General features: G+C 35.9%; 1 protein-coding gene across 7 annotated transcripts in view; it reads right to left on the minus strand.

Annotated features, from left to right (window-relative positions):
- DMD (dystrophin) overlaps positions 1-22,459 on the minus strand; it is a 2,656,945-nt gene extending 2,634,486 nt beyond the window's left edge. For 3 of the 7 annotated variants that reach the window (XM_027533577.1, XM_027533571.1, XM_027533574.1), the window contains exon 1: positions 22,158-22,457. In XM_027533577.1, coding sequence (XP_027389378.1) covers positions 22,158-22,239 — 82 coding nt within the window. In that variant the 5' untranslated portion in view covers positions 22,240-22,457. Of the gene's footprint in view, positions 1-22,157 lie in introns of all 7 variants that reach the window. The other 4 variants (XM_027533578.1, XM_027533570.1, XM_027533579.1 and 1 more) reach the window with 3 other exon arrangements.
- Between the last annotated feature and the right edge of the window lie 312 nt (positions 22,460-22,771).

The raw sequence follows: 22,771 nt of genomic DNA on the forward strand, positions 1-22,771 counted from the left end.
CTGGAAGATAGTGGCTTCCAGCCCCATCTAAGCACAAGGGCTGGAGAAGTCCTAGAAGATGTACAGCCCAGCAGTACTTGAGCCAAGAAGTGGGTAAGCAGAGTTTATAGTTTATAGAACAAATCCAGTGGTCCTGTTTACCCTGGGAACTTGGAGTGCTGTTCAGCTTGAGTTAAGACAACAAAGAGCTTTACTGGCTTTAGAGCTGCTTCTCTCACTGCACCTGGGCAGAAAATCTGATTTGTAGTCCCACTAAACACTGAATATTTCCTTCAGCTCACTTACCCAAAGTAATATAGGAAGCTGCATGGCCATACAACAGTCCTATATACAGTAGCAATTGAAAAGAAAGCACAACCTGTGGTTTCCCCTATTTGTGGAGCAAAACTGGTGGCCTCACTTAAACAGTGAATTCAGTTCACTCTGGCCCTATTCAGGTCCCCAAACAACAAGCTGTACAGGCACTGCTGCCCTGCCTGGAGAAGGAAGTTAATCCATAGTCCCATCTACTACTGAATATACTATCCTGTCCAAACCATCTAGTAAAGCCTTACCAGAGAATCCAAGCAACCACAGAGCTCATCCTATAGACTCAGTTGGGTAGGGACTGAGCAAGCAGTCCTATACAAGTGTTCTCAGGCAGTGACACACACCCTTATCCCCATTCTCAGGGCTTGAACACTTCCTTGCCTCAAAATAGAACATACTAGCAGGCCCCACCTGCCCAAGAACATTACCAACAGACGCCCTCAGAACTGAGTTGACTGAGCTGACTGGTGAAGACCTATCTCAGCCAAAACAAACCTGCAAAGTCTGGAAGAGGAGCCTGATTATTCAAATGCACAAATACCAATGTAAGGAATCAAGAGATCATGAAAAATAAGGTAAATATGACACCAAATGGAAGTAATAAAGTGCCAGTAATTGAACCTAAAGAAATGGAGAACTATGCACTCTCAGACAAAACCTCAAAATAATTCTGTTAAGGCAGTTCAGTGAACTAGGACAAAATGCAACTAAATGAAAGAAAATAGCAACCATCAAAAACAAAAGCAACAACATAAAACAATCAGAAATCCTATTAATAGAATTGAAAATTACAATAAATGAACTGAAGAAATCAATAGAGAATTTCAAAAGCAGACTCAATCACAAAGAAGAAAGAATCGGTGACCTGGAGAACAGAACATTAGAAATTACCTAGTCAGGGGAGTAAATAAAGTGAAGAAAGCCTATGGGAAATTTGACATATAATGAAAAGAAATCATATTCATATTTTGGAAATTTCAGAAGGCAAAGAGAAAGGAATCAAAAGTATATTAAAGCAACAATGGCTGGAAATTCCCTAAACCAGGGGAAACAAATGAACATCCAAATCAGTGTGGTTCAAAAGATCCCAAATATGTGGAACCTGAATCAGGCTACACCAAGACATACTAAATGTTCAAAATCAAAGAATCTTAAGAATAGCAAGAGAAAAGAGAGATTTATGTGGATTCCCTTGTATGCAACATCTATCAGTAGATTTCTGAACAGAAACTTTGCAGGCCAGGAGACAATGAGATGACATATTTAAAATACTGAAAGAAAACAACTGTCAACAAAGAATTGTATACCCAGTGATGATGTTCTTCAGCAATAAAGAAGCAAAACAAATGCTGAGGGAGTTTATTACCACCAAACCTGAGTTACAGGAAATTCTGAAAGGAGAGCTTTGAGTGGAAGTAAAAGAACAGTAATTAACAGCTTAAAAACACAAAAAGGTAGTGTAAATCTCACTGGTAATGATAAATATATAGTCACTGATTCTGCAGTAGGAAAACAGTGATGCATAATTCACTTACAACTCTTTTTTTTTTAAGGAAGGTAAAGAGCTTCCTGCTATTTGTGACTTATTTTAATGATTAAATACAGATATGTAAAATCTATTTTTGTATAAATGTTTCCCTTGTTTTGGGAGGTGTCACCTTGATACCTCCTGGTCAAATGTTCAAGTTATATTTCTATATACTAACACAGGAAAGTGGACGTTGGCCATGTAACCTAATACAACCCACTAAAACCTAATACTGTACACAGGCAACTTATGTTACAAACCAATGACACCTCAATGACATAAATAAAATGAGAGAGAAAAGTAGTACTTAAAAAGTTAACCAACTTCTGGTTTCCCATCCAGTTGTAAGAAGCTTGGAAGATGCCATACTATACAAACAAGGAAAAAAGCTAAACAAACAAAAATCAACAACTCTTCCTTAGTCTCTAAGAGAATTGAGGTCACAGGGCAAACTGCTACTGCCTGCTCTCCCCCCAAACACAAAATCACTGAAACCACCAGTCTCCTTTCTTACTTGATGGCAGGAAGCGTAACCAGATTTATATCCACCACAGCTACCCCTCAAGCAGAAAACCAGAAGATTTCCTTCTGGGCAAACAGATGTCCCAGGAGAAAAGACCTTAATATACAAACATTCAGAGACCTCCTGAGGAAACAACTGGGTCTATGCTCAATCACTCTACAGTAAAACACACCCGCTGACAAAACCTGCCCATGTGTAAGATGTGAACTAACATTTTAGTCTCTGTGTCTTAAGCCTAAATTGGCAGCCAAAGAAAACCAGGTGTTTGAGAACCCCAATATGAAAGAATAATTAAATCTTAAAAAAAAAACAGTAAAAAACACACTTGTAGTAAAAAAGACAATGTAAAACTTGAAGAATGTTTTAAACTTGTAATACAAGTAGAGAGATTGAAGATGTTGCATAACAGAAAAAGAACATGAGACCATAAAAAACAATGTTGAGAAATCTAAAATACTTTTTGGATATGATAGCAAAAATAAAAACAAAGTCAGTGTTAATGTTTGGAGGTTATTATGAGGATGCTGCTCATAAAAAGACATGGAAAAGAGTAGAGAAAAAAAATTACTAACTATATGCAGGCATAAATACCCAATAATGAAATTTCAGAATGAAAGGGGAAAACACAGGGCAGGGAATATACTAAGAATTAATATAAAAAATTGCCTCAAGTTTACCAAGAGCTTAAGTTTGTAGAATGAAAGGGGCTTAAAGGGTCCATTATGTGAATAGAAAGTGCCACTCCAAGGCAGAAAATCATGACATTTCAGGACACTGGGAATAAAAGTTACAACCATAGAGAGAAAATCATAAATCCAATCCCTTTCTTTTCCTTTTTAAAGTTATGGCCACTATCTAACTTCTATGCTACCTTACAAAATAAAAGAACAAGCATCAACTTTTTAAAAAAAGTAGTCCTCCTAAAATACTATCTGAAGATTAAGATAAATTTAACATTTCCAACTTTATGATTCCATAGAACTGCCACAATATAATTCAGAATTTTGTAGTCAATCCTCCCTAAAACAAAATAACTCTTAATGGCCTATGACCAAGGCAGTATTTTTACCTCAATCCTTTTCCTTCACTTCTTACTTGGTGACAAAATTGATATCAAATACATATAAATTATACCAACTATTTTCTCTAGTGAGAAAATCTGGGCTATTTTAACTGTTTTACATTTTTACTTGACTATTTTTGAAGCCTAGATGTTACAGGGAAGAACTGACTCCATGCTGGATCTATTTCTTTACTTTAAGCCTTTACTTCCCATTGGTTTTGTTCACTAAGAGGATACAGTTTATACATAGTGGCCTTCCTTGGCAAATCTTGCCCTTTTGCCTGAATGTTAAACCAAAATGCTTTTGTTTAGGACCCTGTCCACCTGTAGATGGCTACAAGAAGGAAGAAATTAATACATCCCCTTCCAAGTCTGGCCATTCTAGAAGATACTTGCAAGATTAATGGCATTTTTACTTAATTTCCTCACCTACCCCAAACTCTGTTCTATAAAAGAACCTGGCATCCAGACCCTGATAAGATGGTTATTTTGAGACCTTAGTCTGCCATCTTCTCAGTCTGTTGGCTTTCCAAATAAAGTTGTATTACTTGCCTCATCACCTCATCTCAGATTCATTGGTCTGTCCTGAGGTAAACAGAATGAGCTTAGACTTGGTAACATAGATATGTACACATTTTCTCCAAACAACTGAGTATAAAATTCTCATTTCTTAATTCTTATGAGTTCATATGTTTGACTTTGTTTTTATAAGTTTAAGGAAATTCCATTTGCCTTTCTTCTCAAGAGATTCAGAACTATTTGCTTTTTTCCCAGCACATACATGACCATGCTATCAACATGATCAAGTGTGAGAAGCAATGAGCCACCATTTGCTCATGGAGCTTTACTCTGCAGACAAAAATTTACTTAGACTTAGCTGAGGTGGCATCAAAATAATTGTCTACAGTAAACTGCACTTACTGAGTACTTCTTAAGCCACTATTCTCTGACCAAGACATCTCAGGAAATTTCCTCCTAAGAGGACATAGATAGAAAGCTCCTCCTCTAAAGTTTTCTCTTTAAAGTAACAAGCATACAAAAATTTAAATGAAACTCTTATTTATACTGATATTTAGTTGTACGGAAACACAAGTGGCAGGATTTCAGATACATGAAAGACCTGAATTTACCAAAATAAAGTTTAAATAGAACTATTCAGCTACAGAAAACCTATTTTCCAAACCCCACATCTAGACGTATGGTCTGACAGTAGGCATGAACATTTAAAATTGAATTTATCCCTGAACATTTGGGAAGTGTAATTATCCTACCTGCAACTATAAAGCAGGCTCACAGACAGTTTCCCAAATAACAAGTAGTTTTTAATAGTGAAGATTTCAGCAAGTCTAGAAAGTGTAAAGGGACTTTGGTAAAAAAAAAAAAAATACACAGAACTCCTAGGTTCAAGTGGTTCCCTTATCATAAACTCCAGATGTCTTCATTCTTAGTCCTGGGACTTGCTCATCTTTCTGTGCTATCACATCAGGAAGAAGACAGGAACAAGTTTATAGAGAAAAGAAGTGCCAGTGTAATGGCTCTGCAGCCAGATAATGCAGAGATAGCAAGTCATGTTCACAGAGCAAAAGGACACGCGTTTTCTAAAATATAAATTCTAATCCCACTGGGCTTCTGTGTGTGTGAATTTAACCTTTAGAATTAGAATTTTTGAGCCCCTGGAAATGAACTAATGCTTTGTGTAAACTACAGAAAACAGATGGAAGTGTGTTCCAGGCAGCACATTTAAATACAAAGACCATTTCTGTACCTGCAAAAGCTGCTGTGCTGCCTTGAAGGGTAAATCTGAGTTTAACAAATCAAATGAAGCTACCCCACAACACGGCTCCAATTCAGAAGAGACAAGTACTACTGTGATTTCCCAAACATTCACATTATCACAAAAATGAGAAGTGCACACTTGGTCTGACATATAGAATAGATATTTCTTATTCTAAAAGCATTCAACTGAATCTTCATGGTGCTACAAAAAACTTTTAAATTGCTTCATCACCAGATTAATAATTACAGGTTTTTCCAACTTTTAGTACTGATGGTTAGCAAGAGAAAATAGTTACTTGAAAAACCATCTTGAGTTCAATCATTTTTGTACTTAAAGGCCAAAGTTTTAGACAGGTGAAAAAATAATGTTTTATTGTGTTATATTCACAATTCTTTGATTATTGCATTAAAACACATATTAAATTTACTAACAACATTTTTAAGTGTACAATTCAGTTGTATTAAGTACATTCATACTGCAAAACCATCATCACCATCCATGTCCATAACTCTTTTCATCTTGCAAAAGTGAAACTCTTTACCCATTAAGTAACTCTCCATCCCCTCCTTCCCCTCAGTCCCTGGACATTCACCATTCTACTTCCTGTCTCCATGATTTGATCACTCTAGGTACATCATACAATTGGAACAATATAATACTTATATTTTTGTGATGGGCTTATTTCACTTTGGATGATGTCCTCAAGGTTCATCCATGCTATAACATGAGTCAGAATTTCCTTTTTAAGGCTGAATAATATTCTATTATATGTACTTATTAATTTTGCTTATCCATTCATTCAGTAGCCAATTGGGTTGCTGCCATGGTTTAGCTATTTAAGGTTGCTATGAACATGAATAATATTTAAATGAATGTTTAATGCAATTCATTTCCTAAAGAGAAGTAGGTTTATGTTCAAATTTAGCAGCCATCTATATGATGTAAAAGCACCCCATTTTTGTTAACAGGCAGATACAGTAATTGTGATCACCATAAATATACTGAGAACCCTAAATGGAAATACACTAGCAGCAGGATAAGAGATGCAATCAATTGAAGGTTTTTACTTCCCATGAAAGGATGAAATTAAATGAATGAGGGAAAGTGAGTCCAAGTTAACTGCAACACTGTGTGGATTCCCAAAACACATACACAACATTAAAACCTAAAACATATGCTAGCAAGAAAGGAGGAAGAAAGGGAAAAGCTTCAGGGTATTTTAAGGTGGAGATGGGACAATTTTGTTCACATAATAAACCTTAAATTTTACCTTGTGATTAATTGCATTGCCTTTCTCTTGACAACATGGGCCACAGACTGAAATAGAACAGAACTAGGAGTTGACATTTTGCAGCTATGCATATGCTGTTTGACATCCTTTATAAACTGTCAAAACACATTTCTCATGCAAAGTTTCTGAATCTTACAAGGAAATCAAAGATGGTAGACAAGCAAACTATTTTTGAACTATTTTTAAGGCTAAGCCTACACTCTGAGTTAGAAATTTTTCCATTTTACTGCTAGAGAGTCACATAGTCCAAAGGCTAGCCTTTTGCCAGCTTTATTGAATAATTTTAGGTAATTGTGGAAACATCTTTTTTGCTCCTAAAAATTGCAACTCATTATCTGCTCTCTCCAGCACTCAACCTAAACCTGTAGTACTAATTTTAACCTCTTATGTTAATAAAACCTAACAGCACGCATTAGTGTGCAGGATATAGAGGTTATTGAATCAAAACACCTTATAGACAATCACTACTCTACCCTAATACAGCAAATTCCAAAAAGATATCTAACTCCAGAAGTTTAAAAACCTGAGCAAACTGAATATCAGAACTTGTGCATCAAGCTCAATCTTTTATAATTAATGATTTCATGTTTGATGTAACAATTTTACATACCAAAGACCGAACAGTATTAACTAAATGGAGGAGTTATAGCCTAGGGGGTGTAAGTGTGAAAAGTCATCACAGGGTCTGGCAATTACCACCTTCCTCTCTATCCACCAAATGATTTCTGCTGAGAGTTAGCTAAGAGTTTAAAAATTTCCAAAATATTTTAATATTTGGGATCTGAGAACAAGAACTCAAGAGTTCCTTGGAATGTTCATCAACTCCTAAAATCCTAAATTTTTCCTAAAAGTTATTTCTAATACTTTATTTTCTCTTTACTCAGTAGGGATATATGCTGTTGTTGTTCAGTCGCTCAGTCGTGTCTGACTCTTTACAACCGAATGGACTGCAGCATGCCAGGCCTCCCTGTCCTACACCATCTCCCAGAGCTTGCTCAAATTAATGTCCACTGAGTCAGTGATGCCATCCAGCCATCTCATCCTCTGTCATCCCCTTCTCCTCCTGCCCCCAATCCCTCCCAGCATCAGGGTCTTTTCCAATGAGTCAACTCTTCGCATGAGGTGGCCAAAGTATTGGAGTTTCAGCTTTAGCTCCTCATTAGAATTTAAGGCCAGTCCTAAAAGTGACTTTACCTCCACTACAATACACATGACTTTAGAAGAAAGGAGGTTACATGTGAAGCATAAAATTTCTTAATAGTAGAAAAAAAATCTGCATTTCTCTGAAGACTGAATCTATACAGACTAGATGAGAAAATAGTAATGCAACACTTATAACCTCAGTACCTACAGACTATTCACATTTCCACTCTCTTCCTTCCACATCCTTACTAGACGTTACACTCTACACACAGAAAACTATTACACATGTTGATCAATCACTAACTCTGCCAATGAATTTAGAAGATATATCAATTGCTCTTATGATTGCATTATATTTAATTGTGTGGACAACAAAAAATGAAATATTACATTCATTCACTTGGTTTCTAATTTATCATTATGAAAAATAACTTCAGAATACCTTTTTGCATCTATACTTTTGTACCTCGCATGGTCAATAAATCTTAAAAAGTTATGTGTAATCAAATATAATTTATCTCAAATATTTTTAATGAAGCAAAACATGGCAATTCTTTATATTTTCTTGATTCTTTTTCTTGCTCTAGTTATAGTTGTTTATTGTTTCTCATATCAAGTTCATTTTCCAGCAGTATTATTTTCTTTTAACTTTGACAATTTATGTCTAAATAATGAAAAAAAATTTCATTTGTTAAAGAGTTGGATTATGATACCTTTAATATGATTTAAGAAATATGCTAATGTTTTACATCATACTATATTTAGCAATTAGGATTAACATTTAAAGATGAGGCTATTTTTTACAGTGATATTTCTACTTCTGGGAACTTCCTTCAGCCTGTCTAAATATTTATTACTGTGAAACTGCATGGCATACAAGAGTAACTTCACTTTTAGATAAAAGGCAGAGGGCTATATTTGTATGAAACAACACAAACCGTAAATTACCATATTTATTTAGGCAAGCAGGGCCAATGAAAGTTATTTATAACTATAGATTAATCAGTAATAACATTTTTAAGATGCCTGAGCATATGCTTAATATCGCAGGTCTAGGCTGTCATGAAACTTTTATTGCCTATAAGAAATGCTAGTAGTTTTCCAGGGTATAAACTTTTGCTTCCTAGAGAGTAGAGCACATTATGAACATGTTTTTAATAGGACTTCATTTTCTGATGATGGCAATAATACAGATGTGCACTCCCACTTTTTCTGCCCTAGGCCAGACACCTTTGGATATTACAGATGTTTCATCTGAGAAAAATTTTCAACTGACTTTAAAAGTAGATTATATCTAATTAAAATGCAGATCTTCTACTATTTAAAAAAATTAAAGATAGTGGTGCATAAGAAAACAAATAAATGCTTTGAGAGGTAGGATGGGAAAGAATTGAAAAGGAGGTAGTTTAATAAGCCCCTATAGAGAGCGATGTGATCTTGTATACAGGGCCTCTTGATGACAAGAAATCTCTTAATCTGGGAAACATTTCAGTAAAAAAAAAAAAAAAACTTTTTGAAGGCAAGGGTCAATCCTAGGTTAATGAGGACAATAAATGGTAATAATTGTTTGCAGTATAGTATTAAACCATCCAAGTTTACCATTTTATCTGTGTTATAGTAATGATGCATTAGATAGCAAAGCATACAAATAGACAAAATATGCTTTGTCTCAGGCCTAAAATTAATTTTGGAATACATGGCTAATTTTATTATTATTATTATTGCAGGTTGGGTTCACTGGGAATCCAAGTCTGAAAGAGAATTTCAGGTGTTTATGACGGCGTGCCCATTATAAATGGGTTAAGCACCTATAGAGTGAAAGAGCAAAGTATCAAGAGTAGAGAGAGATTGACTACACTACTAAGCCAGAGAGCAACTCCTGCCAACCCTAAAGGAAATTCTGTACCTAGAATTCCTCCTACTGAACATAGTCTGAACTTTGTACAAAATGAAAGGGCCTTTATATTCCCTCGTACATCAGTCTCTGAACGAGGTCAGCATAAGAAAGTGACCTGACTCAAGGTACTTCTGCAGCTGAAGCAACCTCCACAAGGGCTCATGACTGAGGGCAGTCTGCAATAGCACTTCCGTCAGGTTGGGTAAAGCCTAGGTTCTGAAGGGGAACCTGGGCAACATTGCCGCATCTACCACAGAGAGTTAACTTTGCACAAAACAGACAGTATTCCCTAAATCTCTTCATAGTTAGCATTTTCCCTCAGGATGAAAATAAAAAAAAACGATACTTTTTTTTTTCATACTTTTCTGGTTCCACTCTATAGAGTAACCAAAAGTTTTGATAATTGACCTTTCTTTAAATCATACTGCCTGAAAGGACTTTAAAGATATGAAAAGTAGTTTGTGTTCTTTAAATATGTACTCTTTGTAGAAAAAGACTTGAGTAATCTGTCAAACAAATTTATATATATATACACACACACACACACACATAACAGGAATTTACATATGTGCTTAAGTACAGTTATATATTACAAACCTTATTAAGGAGATAAAAACAGTATTTAAAGTGAAACAATTAAAATGGCCAACAGTTTCTTTCTCCACACAACAGAAATCTCACTTTCAGAAATACGAATCTGGATGCCTGCCTTGCTTTCAAAAAGGTGAGTCTTTTAAACTACCTTGAAACATTTCATCTTTTCCTGAATTCCTTTTAAAATTAAAAAAAAAGAAACTTTAGAACTTGATCTGTATACTCTTTCACTATTACTTGATGCTGTAGGCTGTGCCTTTACCATTCTGGCACTGCTCATTCCCTTTTCAAGACTCCTTATTCTATCTCTTTCCATTTCCTTTGCCCAGATCCACCGCACCCAGGCCCCCAAAGATTATGTTTCATTTTTACGTACACCATAAACTCATTTAGAATTGACAATGGCATGGTTCTGATGTTTGATTTTAAACAAGTTACTTAACTGAACAGTAGAGTCAAATTAGAACAAATTAGAACAAACATGGGAAAGAAGGAATGTGGGAATAAGATTCCATAGCAAAAGACAAGAGATGATATGCATTTTTTCCTTCTGGAGAACTAAGGGAGGAAACATTTCTTTGTGGCTATTTGGTGAGAATAAGCAGGGAGACTTTGAAGTTCCCTAGTTCATTTACATCACTGGGGTTTAATCAGCTTACTCCACATAGAAACGCTCACTTTAAAATATAAGCACGTAGGTGTACGAGCATGTGATGTAAGCCCACAACTTGCGTACACCCTACAGGTTCAAATGAAAATGAATGAAAATCTTCATTCTTTTAAAAAAGAACATAGCCTTGATAGAAAAGAAATAAAAGAATTTTAATATGTTGCCAAGAATAAAATTTCAGTAAATAGATTATTGCCATTTAGGGGAATATTTCAGAGGACTCTTCTACGTGTTATTAATAGTTACATATGGCATAAACACTGGGAAAAGTATAGCTATCTGTAATTATGTTTTCACAAACTAATCTGGCTTAATTAAAAATGACAATTTCTGTTCCTTTTTTTTAACAAGTTCCATGGACATCTTGAACACAATTTCCTCATTGGTTTTAATGTAAACATTGGCTTAATATTAGAAGGGATGAACAAAATGGGGAACTAGTAAGAGGGAATTGGAGATATTGCATTATTTTGCCTGAAAAATAGTTGCAACTATTCTTAGAGATAGGAAGAAAACACAAAAGCATTTTTTCCTGTGTGTTACCATATCCTACCTTATTTTTCTATATCTAATTACATCCAAGATACACATTTTTAATAACTTTTTAACCTGATTTGTTCAAATGTCCATCAGTATTTTTAAAGATATAGCCTTTGTTTTAATTCAGTGAGTAAATTAAACTGAGTTTTATATCCAGAATTTCAATGCAAATCTTTAAGAAATATCTGTAATATGACCATTACTCTGAATCAAACTGCAATTGATTTAATATATTAGAGAATATAATAGCTATTCAATTATGAAACATGTATTTCTATGAAATGAAAAAGTAAGCATTTCTCACATTTGACTAGCTATAATTAATAATATATTTTCTCATGGGGTTCATTTTGGAAACTTTCTTCATGAGAGATTTCCACTTGTTATTCAAAACCAGCCTGTTTCCAAACCTATACTAGTTACATGATCTCAGTAATTCACCATGCATAAATTTTAGAGAAAATGCATTTAGAGATTTTAAGGTAATTAATATATGTTAACTGGTAATTTAATGTATTTTATGGTATATACGACTTAGGCCAAGGCAAGTATTACCAAGTCTGCTTCTTAAATTTAAAATAAATTGCTCATGTTGCAAAAGAATAATTTTGCTAAATCCATTCTATTGAGATTAAGATATCAATTAGCTATATAATTGATTTAACTTTTGCAGGTCTGTTGCCAAATTCAGATTGCTGTCTTATTAAAATACGTGTAATGATCAAAATACTCTGCAGCTCAAATCACTTGACAAACTATAGGACCACGGCTCCACAGAGTGCTCCTCTTCATCAGTTCTCTACACGCACGACTGCATCTAAGGCTTCAGCCAACGCTTGTTCCAGTTAAACACCTTTGTTTAAAGTTCTGCAGAGTTTAGACTTTTCTAACTTCATGTGATGCCTCTCTGAGCCACATGCTAGGGCTGGTATATATTCATTTTTATTCACTAAGTTTCATTGTGCACAGTCTTTTAGATTTAATTATCTCCCTCTGTATGGATCTCTGACTGGCCAGGAATCAATTCAGTTCTTGTCTGTCATTTAGAAATAGAAACATTTAACAAGATTTAAATGATTCACATAATTATTAACCAATTCAGGGTAGAAACTGAATTTTAAGACACATTTTGTGAAAAACATCTTTTCATGAGTGGATGTGAGATCTCACCTCCAACTCTCCCCACAATATATTGCACAGTAGTTTCAAAGACTCTGGGAATATGCATAGCTTTTTTTTTTTAATTGAAGGATAATTGCTTTACAGAATTTTGTTGTTTTCTGTCAGACCTCAACATGAGTCAGCCATAGGTACACATATATCCCACCTTTTTTTTTTAATCCCACCTTTGTGATTCTAATATGCCATTCATAATTGATTAGAATGAGTGTTGCCAAAGAAAATGTAATGATGTGGGTAATAGGTTTGTATTATATTGGCATACAAAATAATTGTAAATATTACAGAATTATAAACTAGCAGCACAATGTTTATACTCACAGCCATACTACCACTTAATTATATGTCATCTATAAAGACAACTTACCTCATTTATATAAAATCCACTATATAGTATTAATCATACATTGTATCTGCAAACATAAGAGTGTATATATATGTGTAAATATGTACATACATGCACACACAAGTCACAAATGTTAATAGTTTCAATGAGGGTTATTTCCGTGATTTTTATTTTATATTCTGTTGATTTTGTACAGAACATTGTCAATTATCATTACAAAAATGATATGCTATTAAAAAACAGTTAGAACAATCCTTATAACTGGAAGACTCCCCCCCCGCCCCCGCCCCACTCAAGGACTGAGACCTCAGAGCCTTTAGAGAAAACACTGAGCAGTGTGGAAGGAAAGGGTATTTCAAATCAGATAAGTCAGCTGAATAAGCCAACAGATCAATGGGTTCATATATTCTAATTCATTCACATCTACACTTTCTATTTCCCAAATTGAGCTCCATGAAGCAACAATCCACAAAATGCTTCTCAAAAAGTCCATGACAAAATATGCTCAGAAAACTCCAATCTTCAAGTTTTATCATACACTTAGGCACAATAAAATTTCTCAGAAACCGGACATTAAGAAACTTACTTTGTTTACTCTATGTGTCCCAAACTCATTTGATCACTAAATAGTATTAATAGGATGTGGAATTCCATCAACTACTAGCCAGTAAACTGTTAAAATTTGAAAGGAGAGGATAATTTAATAAATAATTTAAGGGAAAAAACTGACATTGTGATACATAGTAAAATACTAATTAAAATACTTTTGGCTGGTGATATTTCTTTGGAAGAACTTTGGATTTTATTGAAAGACACATTTTTTTTAATTAATTTATTTTAACTGGAGGCTAATTGCTTGACAATATTGTAGTGGTTTTTGCCATACATTGACATAATCAGCCATGGGTGTACATGTGTTCCCCATTCTGAACCTCCCTCCTACCTCCCTCCCCATCCCATCCCTCTGGGTCATCCCAGTGCAGCCCTGAGCACCCTGTCTCATGCGTTGAACCTGGACTGGCGATCTATTTCACATATGATAATATACATGTTTCAATGCTATTCTCTCAAATCATCCCACCCTCGTCTTCTCCCACAGAGTCCAAAAGTCTGTTCTTTACATCTGTGTCTCTTGCTGTCTCACATATAAGGTCATTGTTACCATCTGGAAGACACACTCTATAGCTATCTACGTTTAGTGGTTAAGAGTATGCCCGGGGAATTTGGGGATGGATGGGAGGCTCTGCTGCACTCCTGGCAAAGTAAAAGAGCAAGGGAGAGCACTTGGTGTGGGTAAATGTCTTAACCAAGAACTCGGGCCATCTGTATTTCACACATTTATTGGTGACATCAACAATGCACACACAACATATAAAATTAGTTGTATCAGATTTAACAGTAATTTAAAAGTAAAAGACATAAAGAATATGTAGAATTTATGATTAATTTTTTAACAAGTACTCATGTCTATTAAATATTTATGTCCTTGGTCATGGCAATTGCTTTGGCCTTATTTCAATCTACAGATAAAGCCAGAAAGGGTTAAGGGACCACTCACATTCATACTCATTACTGGGACTTAGGGCAGTAGGAGTAAGTCCACCTTCAATAGCTCTGAACAGTGTTGTATTGTCTTTGGCTTCCTGGAACTAAGAACTACCTACTCCTTCAGGTTTTTTGGTTCGTTTGTTTTTTTTACCAACCAGTGATGGTTCACTAATTCCTTCCTAACTTTTCCAATAGTGTTTCTCAAAGTGTTGTCCTTAGAGCAATAGGATCAGCAGCACTTGGAGGCCTGGGAGAGTGCAAATTGTCAAACCCTATTCTACAACTACTGAATCAGAAACTCTGAAGGTAAAGCACGTTGATCTGTCTTCTAAGCCCTCCAGTGACTTTTGATACACACTCAAGTTAGAGAACCACTTCACTAAAGAAGTATGATTGTTGACTGTTCTGGATGTTTCTAATAACCACATCAGATAGTCCTTTATTAATTCACAAACCTAATTTTAAATGAGCCAAAAATTTTAAACATAGCAGTTCTGTTGTGAAAATAACATGCAGGCAGTAAAAATTTATATAAGATTTAACTGAAAATTGAATTCAAAGTTGGCATAATGAAACATGGAACAGATTTCCCCATAGACCTCATGTTGCAAGATTGTGGCAAAGGAACAAAGCCATTCCAAAGAAGTCTATTTGTATCAATTTAATTGTACTCCAGTATTGATAGCATTAACTTCAGTTCCAAGAGAAGTGACAACGAAGTTTAAGAAGGAAAATGAGAAGGTTAAGAAAAGAAGAAAAAATAAAAAGAAATAGGTAAAGAGGCGAAATATTTACTTCTATTTTTTGATGTAGTGATAACTACAGGTACAATGCAAAAACAAAAAACAATTTTCTTTGCATTAAAACTTGCCACGTATATCAAAAATCTTAATTTTTATCAAGTCCTCTTTACAATAGAGCTTTATTTTCTCCTCAAATCTTCTACATCATAGTAATAAGGTTGAGTTTGCATATTTTACTTTAAGCTCTGAAACTGGTGAAACAAAAAAGTATCTCCTAGGTTTGAGCAAGAAATATGAGTTAAGAAATATAATAAGGAGTAACATTATATATTGCTCCAATATAATAAGGAGCATTGGAACTCTCAAGAAGTGCATGCTCTAAGGAATCCGTTTTCCATTTTTGACACTACATCTCAAACAGAACACATCTCCTCCTTTGTGTGCCAGTTTGTGACCATTACATTAAAAAAAAAAAAAAAAAAAACTTTCTATCTGCCCCTACTCCAAAATCCAAACAATTTGGGCGATGTTAGAAAGAATACAACTGAAAATTATTTACCAGCTATTAACTGGTAAATTCAGGCAGCTATTCCTGATTTTTAGGTTATTCTCCACTTTTCTTCTAACTCATGAATCCTCTTTGATTTCTACCACAATAGATATAATAGATATTGCATGGCATTTTCAGAGCATCTAGAGAAGGGATACACGCAACTTTCAATTATTGAAAAGCTTGGAAATGGAGAACCACCACTAATCTTTTTTCTACTTTCATAATGGGAAAAACAGGAAACTAACTTCAATAGTCACTACAAACAATCTAAGAAGGCTCCTGTAATGATTAAAAATCAAAATCAAGTTGGAAAAAAAAAAAAAAAGCCAGAGCTCCTCAAAGCTGGAGGACTCATAAGAACTTCACAGGGAGACTGAGGACGGAGACCCATACACCCAAAATAACTAGGCATTCATTTTTTTAAAAATTTCCCAAGTAGTTACATTGCTCAATATAGAAAATTATTGTCAGGAGTAGAATTACTCCAATTTCTAAATCTCATGCATAAATGTTAATTCCTGCTTATGAGTTTTCTAAAGAGCCCGACCAATATTCTTTAACTTAGAACATATAACCATAAATACACAGGGGCTTCCCCACAAGATGAAACCTACCACCTATCTTTTCAAATCTTGATTAAAATTCAGTTACCCTTTAATCTTTGGCCAACTTGTACCATGGATGTAAACCTTGTTACAATTTGCTTTTGAGTCAGAACTTCTTTAAATACATTTCTGTAAAATTATACAAGTTTACATATATATGCCAAATACATTTATGTAAAATGTATTTGACATATACATTCAAACCACAAAATATGTTTTCTTTCCCATTTTCCACTCCTATTTTGTGATGGTTTGACATATGAAAGACAATTCCTCAGTATAGACACAAGATGGTAATAGAAATCTCCAACCCTCAATATTACAAATTCAGAATGGATAGCTCATCTTCAGTACTACCTCAAATGATGTTATAAGAAAGGGCAATGGGGCACGGTAGTGTGGAGGAGGACACAGCAGATGGGGGCATTTTACAGTAAAAATTGTTTTTCAAATGGACCAGTTTTCAGTTACTATAATGACAGAACAAGTACAGAAGGTGTTCAAAAGGAGTCATTGCAGCCAGCTTTCTTAGACTAAAAAATAGCCCTATACCATCACAATGTACATACTATGCTTGTCTTTGGGCATGCCTGCAGTTGCTATCATCTGTCAGAGTGAAATTATGCCCATTCTCAAAATAGCATGCCAGTTTCCTGGGATCAGACAGGTCAGGTTTCACTGGATAACAGAAATGAAAGGGTGACTTAATGTCTCTCAACTAGAGACAGATTCATAGCTATCAAATCTAAGTCTATTCTGTAAGAGGAGTTTCACCTGTTTTGAGAGAGAAAGACAAGAGAGCTCATAACCCAAACCTAACTTAAATTTATGACTGCATAAACAGGAACTCCTGAGGGTTTACATTTCCCTCTCTGCACTAGAATGACAAAAGCAACAGCAGTAAGAAGTTAATGAAATTAACCAGTTCCTCTGACAGGACACCCTCACACCACTGTTACCCCCTTACCCTTGTCTTCCCTTACCAAAATTCGCTAGAGGGTATAAAGGCTCAATATTCACAGTCTTAGCATCATTTGCATCTAAGGATGACCATGGAACTCGGTGTTTGCTATGGATGGATACAAGCAGTAGTTCAATGGAGTGAGTCTAGAAGATATGTAACTGGTGGCTTTCTTTTCTTCCAGCCTTAAGTAGTATCTGAATAGTAGCTGTCTACTTGTAATCAGAAAGAAAAGGCCAAGAGAATCAGACACACTAGCCCCGATAACACAGAGATGTCAGGCCAATACCAGAAGCAGCCTACCTCCAGACACCTCGTTCTATAAAATTTGTTAAGACCATGGTTATCTGGGTAGGCTGTTCAATTCGACGGAATGCATACCTGATACACAACCTCAACACAGTGACTTTTTTCCCAGTTGAAATTTCTCTCATCATTCATATTTCTAGTGTCGTACTCATGAATATTTAACAACTAGCTCCCACAAAAGGAAAAAAAGAGAAAGTCGTGATTACTAGCATTTGCTCATTTCTCATATAAATTGAGAGACCAGCAACAACACCACAAAGTGCAGATAAGGGATTTACACAATCCGATCTCATGAGCCACTGCAAACCACCTCCACTACATCACTGGGTATTTCCTTATTAGCTAACTACATGTTCGCAAAACTACTACAGTTCATTAATGTTATCTTCAATTTTGTTATAATATAGAACAGAATTTCTACAGAGAGAAACAGAGAGCTCAGAATTACTGAATGTCAAGATAAATTGACTAAATTTATTAAATCGGAGGGAGCTATCAACTTTAGGAAAAACTTTAAGTGGAAACTTAGAAGTTGTTTTCAGTCTGAAGCCAAATGTACTTATTAACTCAATATGAAAATTTCCAATTTTCCTCCTTGGAGGAAAGAACAGAATTGAATTCACTATCATAGCAGAGAAAATTTAAGACACATTTGAAAACATCAGTATAATGTTAAAAGAAGTTACATGAAAACATATTCTATCTCCCATAAATTTGCATGGATCTATCAATAATCCAGAAAGGGAAGTTTTTCTAGTCTTGTAGTCTTTGGGTCGATCTATTTCTGCACCAGGATTGCTGTCATAGTCAATTACCTAAAACAGAATAAAATTTACACTATAGTACAACATACTTTAGTAGCTGTTATCTATGAAAAGTATTCCCTACAATTTCCTTACCAAGGTCTCTGTGGATAGGAATCCTTATAAATCAAAGGAAAGCAAAATCTTAGCACTCAAGATTTTGTTTCCTTTTTTTTTTAAGCACCAAAGTGGTTCTTGTATAAACAGGCACAATGAATTACCCCACTCCTTCAATATGACATGAGCATATAATTTTCTTGGAATGGATAAGTACAGGCTTCATTACCAAAGTGATTCTTTAGATATTAAATGGCATTGTAAGAAAACATTTCCAATTGAAATAATTGGCAGTTCTGAAAGAGTGGTTATTCAAAATGTCTTCTGATTTCTTACTTTCTCCCTTGTAAAATCCCTAATATCTCCATCTTATTTGATTCTTGGTTTGTTCTAAGAATATCTAATTGTCAGTGGCATAGGGTATAATTTAAGAGCATTAGCTCAAACTGAAAAAAAGTAAAGTCACTTACATTGCATTCTTGTTGTTAATAAGGATCGTTAAAATACTAAAGAAATATGCTACGTGTGTTTTAAAAGAGTCATTTGGCCTAACTTTTATGTATTATTCTTCATAATAGGCTCTTTATAATCACTATAAATAAGCAAAAACAAATTACCAAATTTTGGTGTAACAATCTTCCATATTTGGAATAAAATAGGAGTCTATCAATGTAAAACTATCACTAGAAAGATCTTGTTATAGTGGATTCCAAGATCAAACCAAAAATAATATTTATATTTTTAGACAAAACCTGCTCCACTAATTTTATTCTGAAGAAAATGCCTGAATTTATTTCAGCATTCAAGAGGTTAACAAAATATTTTGTGACACAAATCCATAGGTACACTTTACTCAATTATTCATGTATTATTCTATGCCAGTAAAACATCTAAAGATCTGCCAGGAGACACCAAATGAAACAAACCACACATACACAAAACACATCCTAAAATAAATCAGAGTTAGTTAAATTCACATCTGGCTTAAAAAGATTAACAGCATGGAGCTGTTTATATTACACTGAGCTATTTCTAATTACAGGAAAGCATACCCAATCAATAGGAGATCAAGTGCCTGTATTTAAGTATCCAAACAAATAAAAAAAAAAAACCAACAGCTGTAAATAGATTGCGTTGAAATACTTACAAATGGTGAGATTTTACCTTTAGGATACCTGCATTTTATACAGGGGCAGTCCTGGTTTGGGTTAGCCATTCATTTTTTAACAGTTTTCACCCAAGGCATGGGATTTCTCATGATAACCCAGGTAACATATGTAAACCATAACCACATCAAAGTTCTTGGTGGAAAAGAGTTAAGAATATGCAGTTGTGATAGGAAAAAATAAGAGATAAAGTTCCACACTGTTGTGACTTCTCAAATTATGATCCAAGACCATTGTATAAAATCAAAGAAGTACAACCATGTATTATATTTATTATAATCATTTTTGTGTCTTCAATTTTTACAAGTTCTACTTATTAAGTGTGTGAGAAACAATCTCCAATAGTGCCACTAAAAATATAAACATCTTACATAAAGCTTATTTTTACATCCTTTGAGGCACTGTAAAATTTCCCTTGCCATTTAACTAGGTCTAGAAACAAACATATACGAGAGAAATTGGGGGAAAAAAGGAGACAGCAGAGAGACATAGGTATTGCCAGTGTAACAAGTTCTTCGGTTTGCTTTTCTTTGGTATCACTGTTAATCCCACCACATGTTTTGCTGTGCATAGCAATTGGCTACAAAGAGCATTTATTAATAGCAACTGCCCCTTTGCTTCAGAATTAAAAAAAAAATCAATACCTAACAAATAATACAAAACAAAACCACTGGTATCCTAAAGGTACGGAAACCAAAATTCAAAGCACAAATTCTGTTTTATGGGATGGTCTCTAAACCCTGAGACGGACCTATCAAAAAGAGAAAGGCTGGCAATGAAATTAGACAACCTGTTGGCCCTCTCACTCACTCCACGTGAAGGTCTCCTAGTTCTAAAAGCTTAATTTCACAAATGTAAAAGAAAAAAAATGTAAATAATTGCATTTAAGAAAAAGTGACTCAAAGTAGCATCTGATATGGAATCCAAATTTATAGAAAGGTTGAATTTCCTTTAGAGATGGATTTACACTGTCCATCTCCATATACACAAGCTCACACAAACCTAGTTTTGAGAACTGGAGATCTTTTTCTGTTTCTCTCACACTGACAATTCTTCGTAGAATTAATTCTTAACCCACTTTTCCAAAACTAATACTCTAACAGATTTATAGTAGATATCATTCTGCATATTTCAGATAATTATAGCTACAAGTTACTGTCTAATAAACTGCATAAACAATAGCCATTTTAATGTAGTGTATTAAAGTATTCAACATATTTTTTTTCAAATTGTTATTTTAGGGTGACTACCTAAAGCCATTCTATTAGCCTACATGTTGAATGAGAAGGTCATTCCATTTAAGACAGCTTACTATTCTTCCCTTTAAAATCAGAGAAGGATGTTAGGTTATTAATGAGACCAGAAAAAGCTAAGTGTACTTTTTAAATTGAGAACTATTTGTCCCAGGTACTGTCAGAGACAGTGTCAGAGACCATTCTTTCTTGATTTATAGGTATCATTATCAGTTTATACTACTAGTGAAGAGAAATCCTGCTCTACATCTTCTGAACTCTGCTGATGTGTAGTTTTACCGAATTCCTGTGTCTCTTACTCATTTTTTTGTTTTCGACTGTGATATTTTCTTTAATCTCATGTCAGAAATAGACTTGCACAGTGACTTTCTACCTTTATCCTCTTCAGCATCCAGAAATATATGTCAAGAAACCTGGAAGGCCCCCCTTACGTTGCCGTCCATGATCTGGTGCATTTCCAAGGAGTGAGCGGATTCAAGCAGCTGAAACTTCATCCTTTGGTAAAGCTTAACAGCTGCTTCCATTTACAGCTTTAATGACCTATCCTGGTTTACGAGTGTTTGCACATGTAGGCCAGACCACCAAATACTAGAAGATTCCTTACAAATGAACTTTACACATGAGAGAAAGTTCACTGTGGTAACGCCGCAAAAAAAAAAAAAAAAAAAAAAAAACCCATAGACTTTTCATTCCTGCTTCTTCACTAGCTTTCAACTCCTCTAGTTACGCTCCAGGCATGCAAGCCTTCCTGTCACCCCCTCTGACATTTTCCTTCAGCACAGGTGAAACTTCTCAGGTTTCTTAACCCTGCCCTTGGCCACACCCTGACCAGGCATGCCTTCTCACACCTCCCCAACCCCTCTCTTCTGAAACATAACGTAGGACAGTATTTCTTTTAAATCGGCCTGCTCGTTCCTTTATATTTTTAAAACAAGTTCCGTCCTATCATAAAACCGATTGTCGGCGGTTTTCTTAAAAAAAAAATCGCCCACCACTACACCAGTATCTACTTGACCCGACAGAAAAACTTGAGTGTCTGCTTTTCCCGGAGAACGTGTGACACCCCTTCCCCCTCCTCCCCTGGACGCGCCCCGCGTAGTTCCCCGCCCTCCCCACGCGCGCGGGGGCGCGGTGACAGTCCCCGGCTGCTCCTCAGCTCTGCGCCACAACAACTTTCCGAAACCCTGCACTAACTTCCAGGGCACAGCCTCTACGGAGAGGAGCCGGAACGCTCTCGATACCCCCGCACAGCACTCCCCCACCCTCCCCCCCAAAAAAGCAAAAGCAGCAAGGTCCTACCAGCGCGGCTCCTGATGACGTCGGTGAATCCGTCTCCGGCGGCAGGTTCCCGGGGCTGCTCCGGACCCCCAGGCTGAGCCATAGCCACACGCCACGTGCCCCGGCTCCCCCACGCCCCAAACTTTGGAGGCAGGTGGGTCCGCGCAGTCCGCCTGATGCCCTCCAAAGCAGGTAGCGAGCTGGGGATCTGGTGTGTGTGAGGGCGGATTGCTCTCCTCCCCAGGCCCTCAGCCACGGAAACAGGGATGCGTCGGGGGCGGGGAGGGATGGTGCGCTGGAAAATACTGAAACACCAACACCTGCCTTGGTGGAAAGGGGAAGCCGTCAAATGGCCCAGCCCATGCTTGGAGAGGAGGGAACAGGTGTTCCCAGCTCCTACCCCCCAAATAGAGTGGGCGAGGCCTGGAAGGTGAAAGCTGAGAAGGGACCCGGTGGTCAATAAATCCACAGGCAAGTTGGAGACTCGCTTTTCCACGCTGCGCAGAATCGCTGCAAAAACAGGAGCAATTAGGGAGCCGCTTGCCAAAAGCAGCACATGAGGTCATGAATGATTTAGTATCGCCACTTATAAGATGAGTACACTGAGAAGAAGGGTCTTTGGCTTTTGCTATCTG

The sequence above is a fragment of the Bos indicus x Bos taurus genome, chromosome X (genome assembly GCF_003369695.1).
Source record: "Bos indicus x Bos taurus breed Angus x Brahman F1 hybrid chromosome X, Bos_hybrid_MaternalHap_v2.0, whole genome shotgun sequence".
Taxonomy (NCBI): Eukaryota; Metazoa; Chordata; class Mammalia; order Artiodactyla; family Bovidae; genus Bos; species Bos indicus x Bos taurus.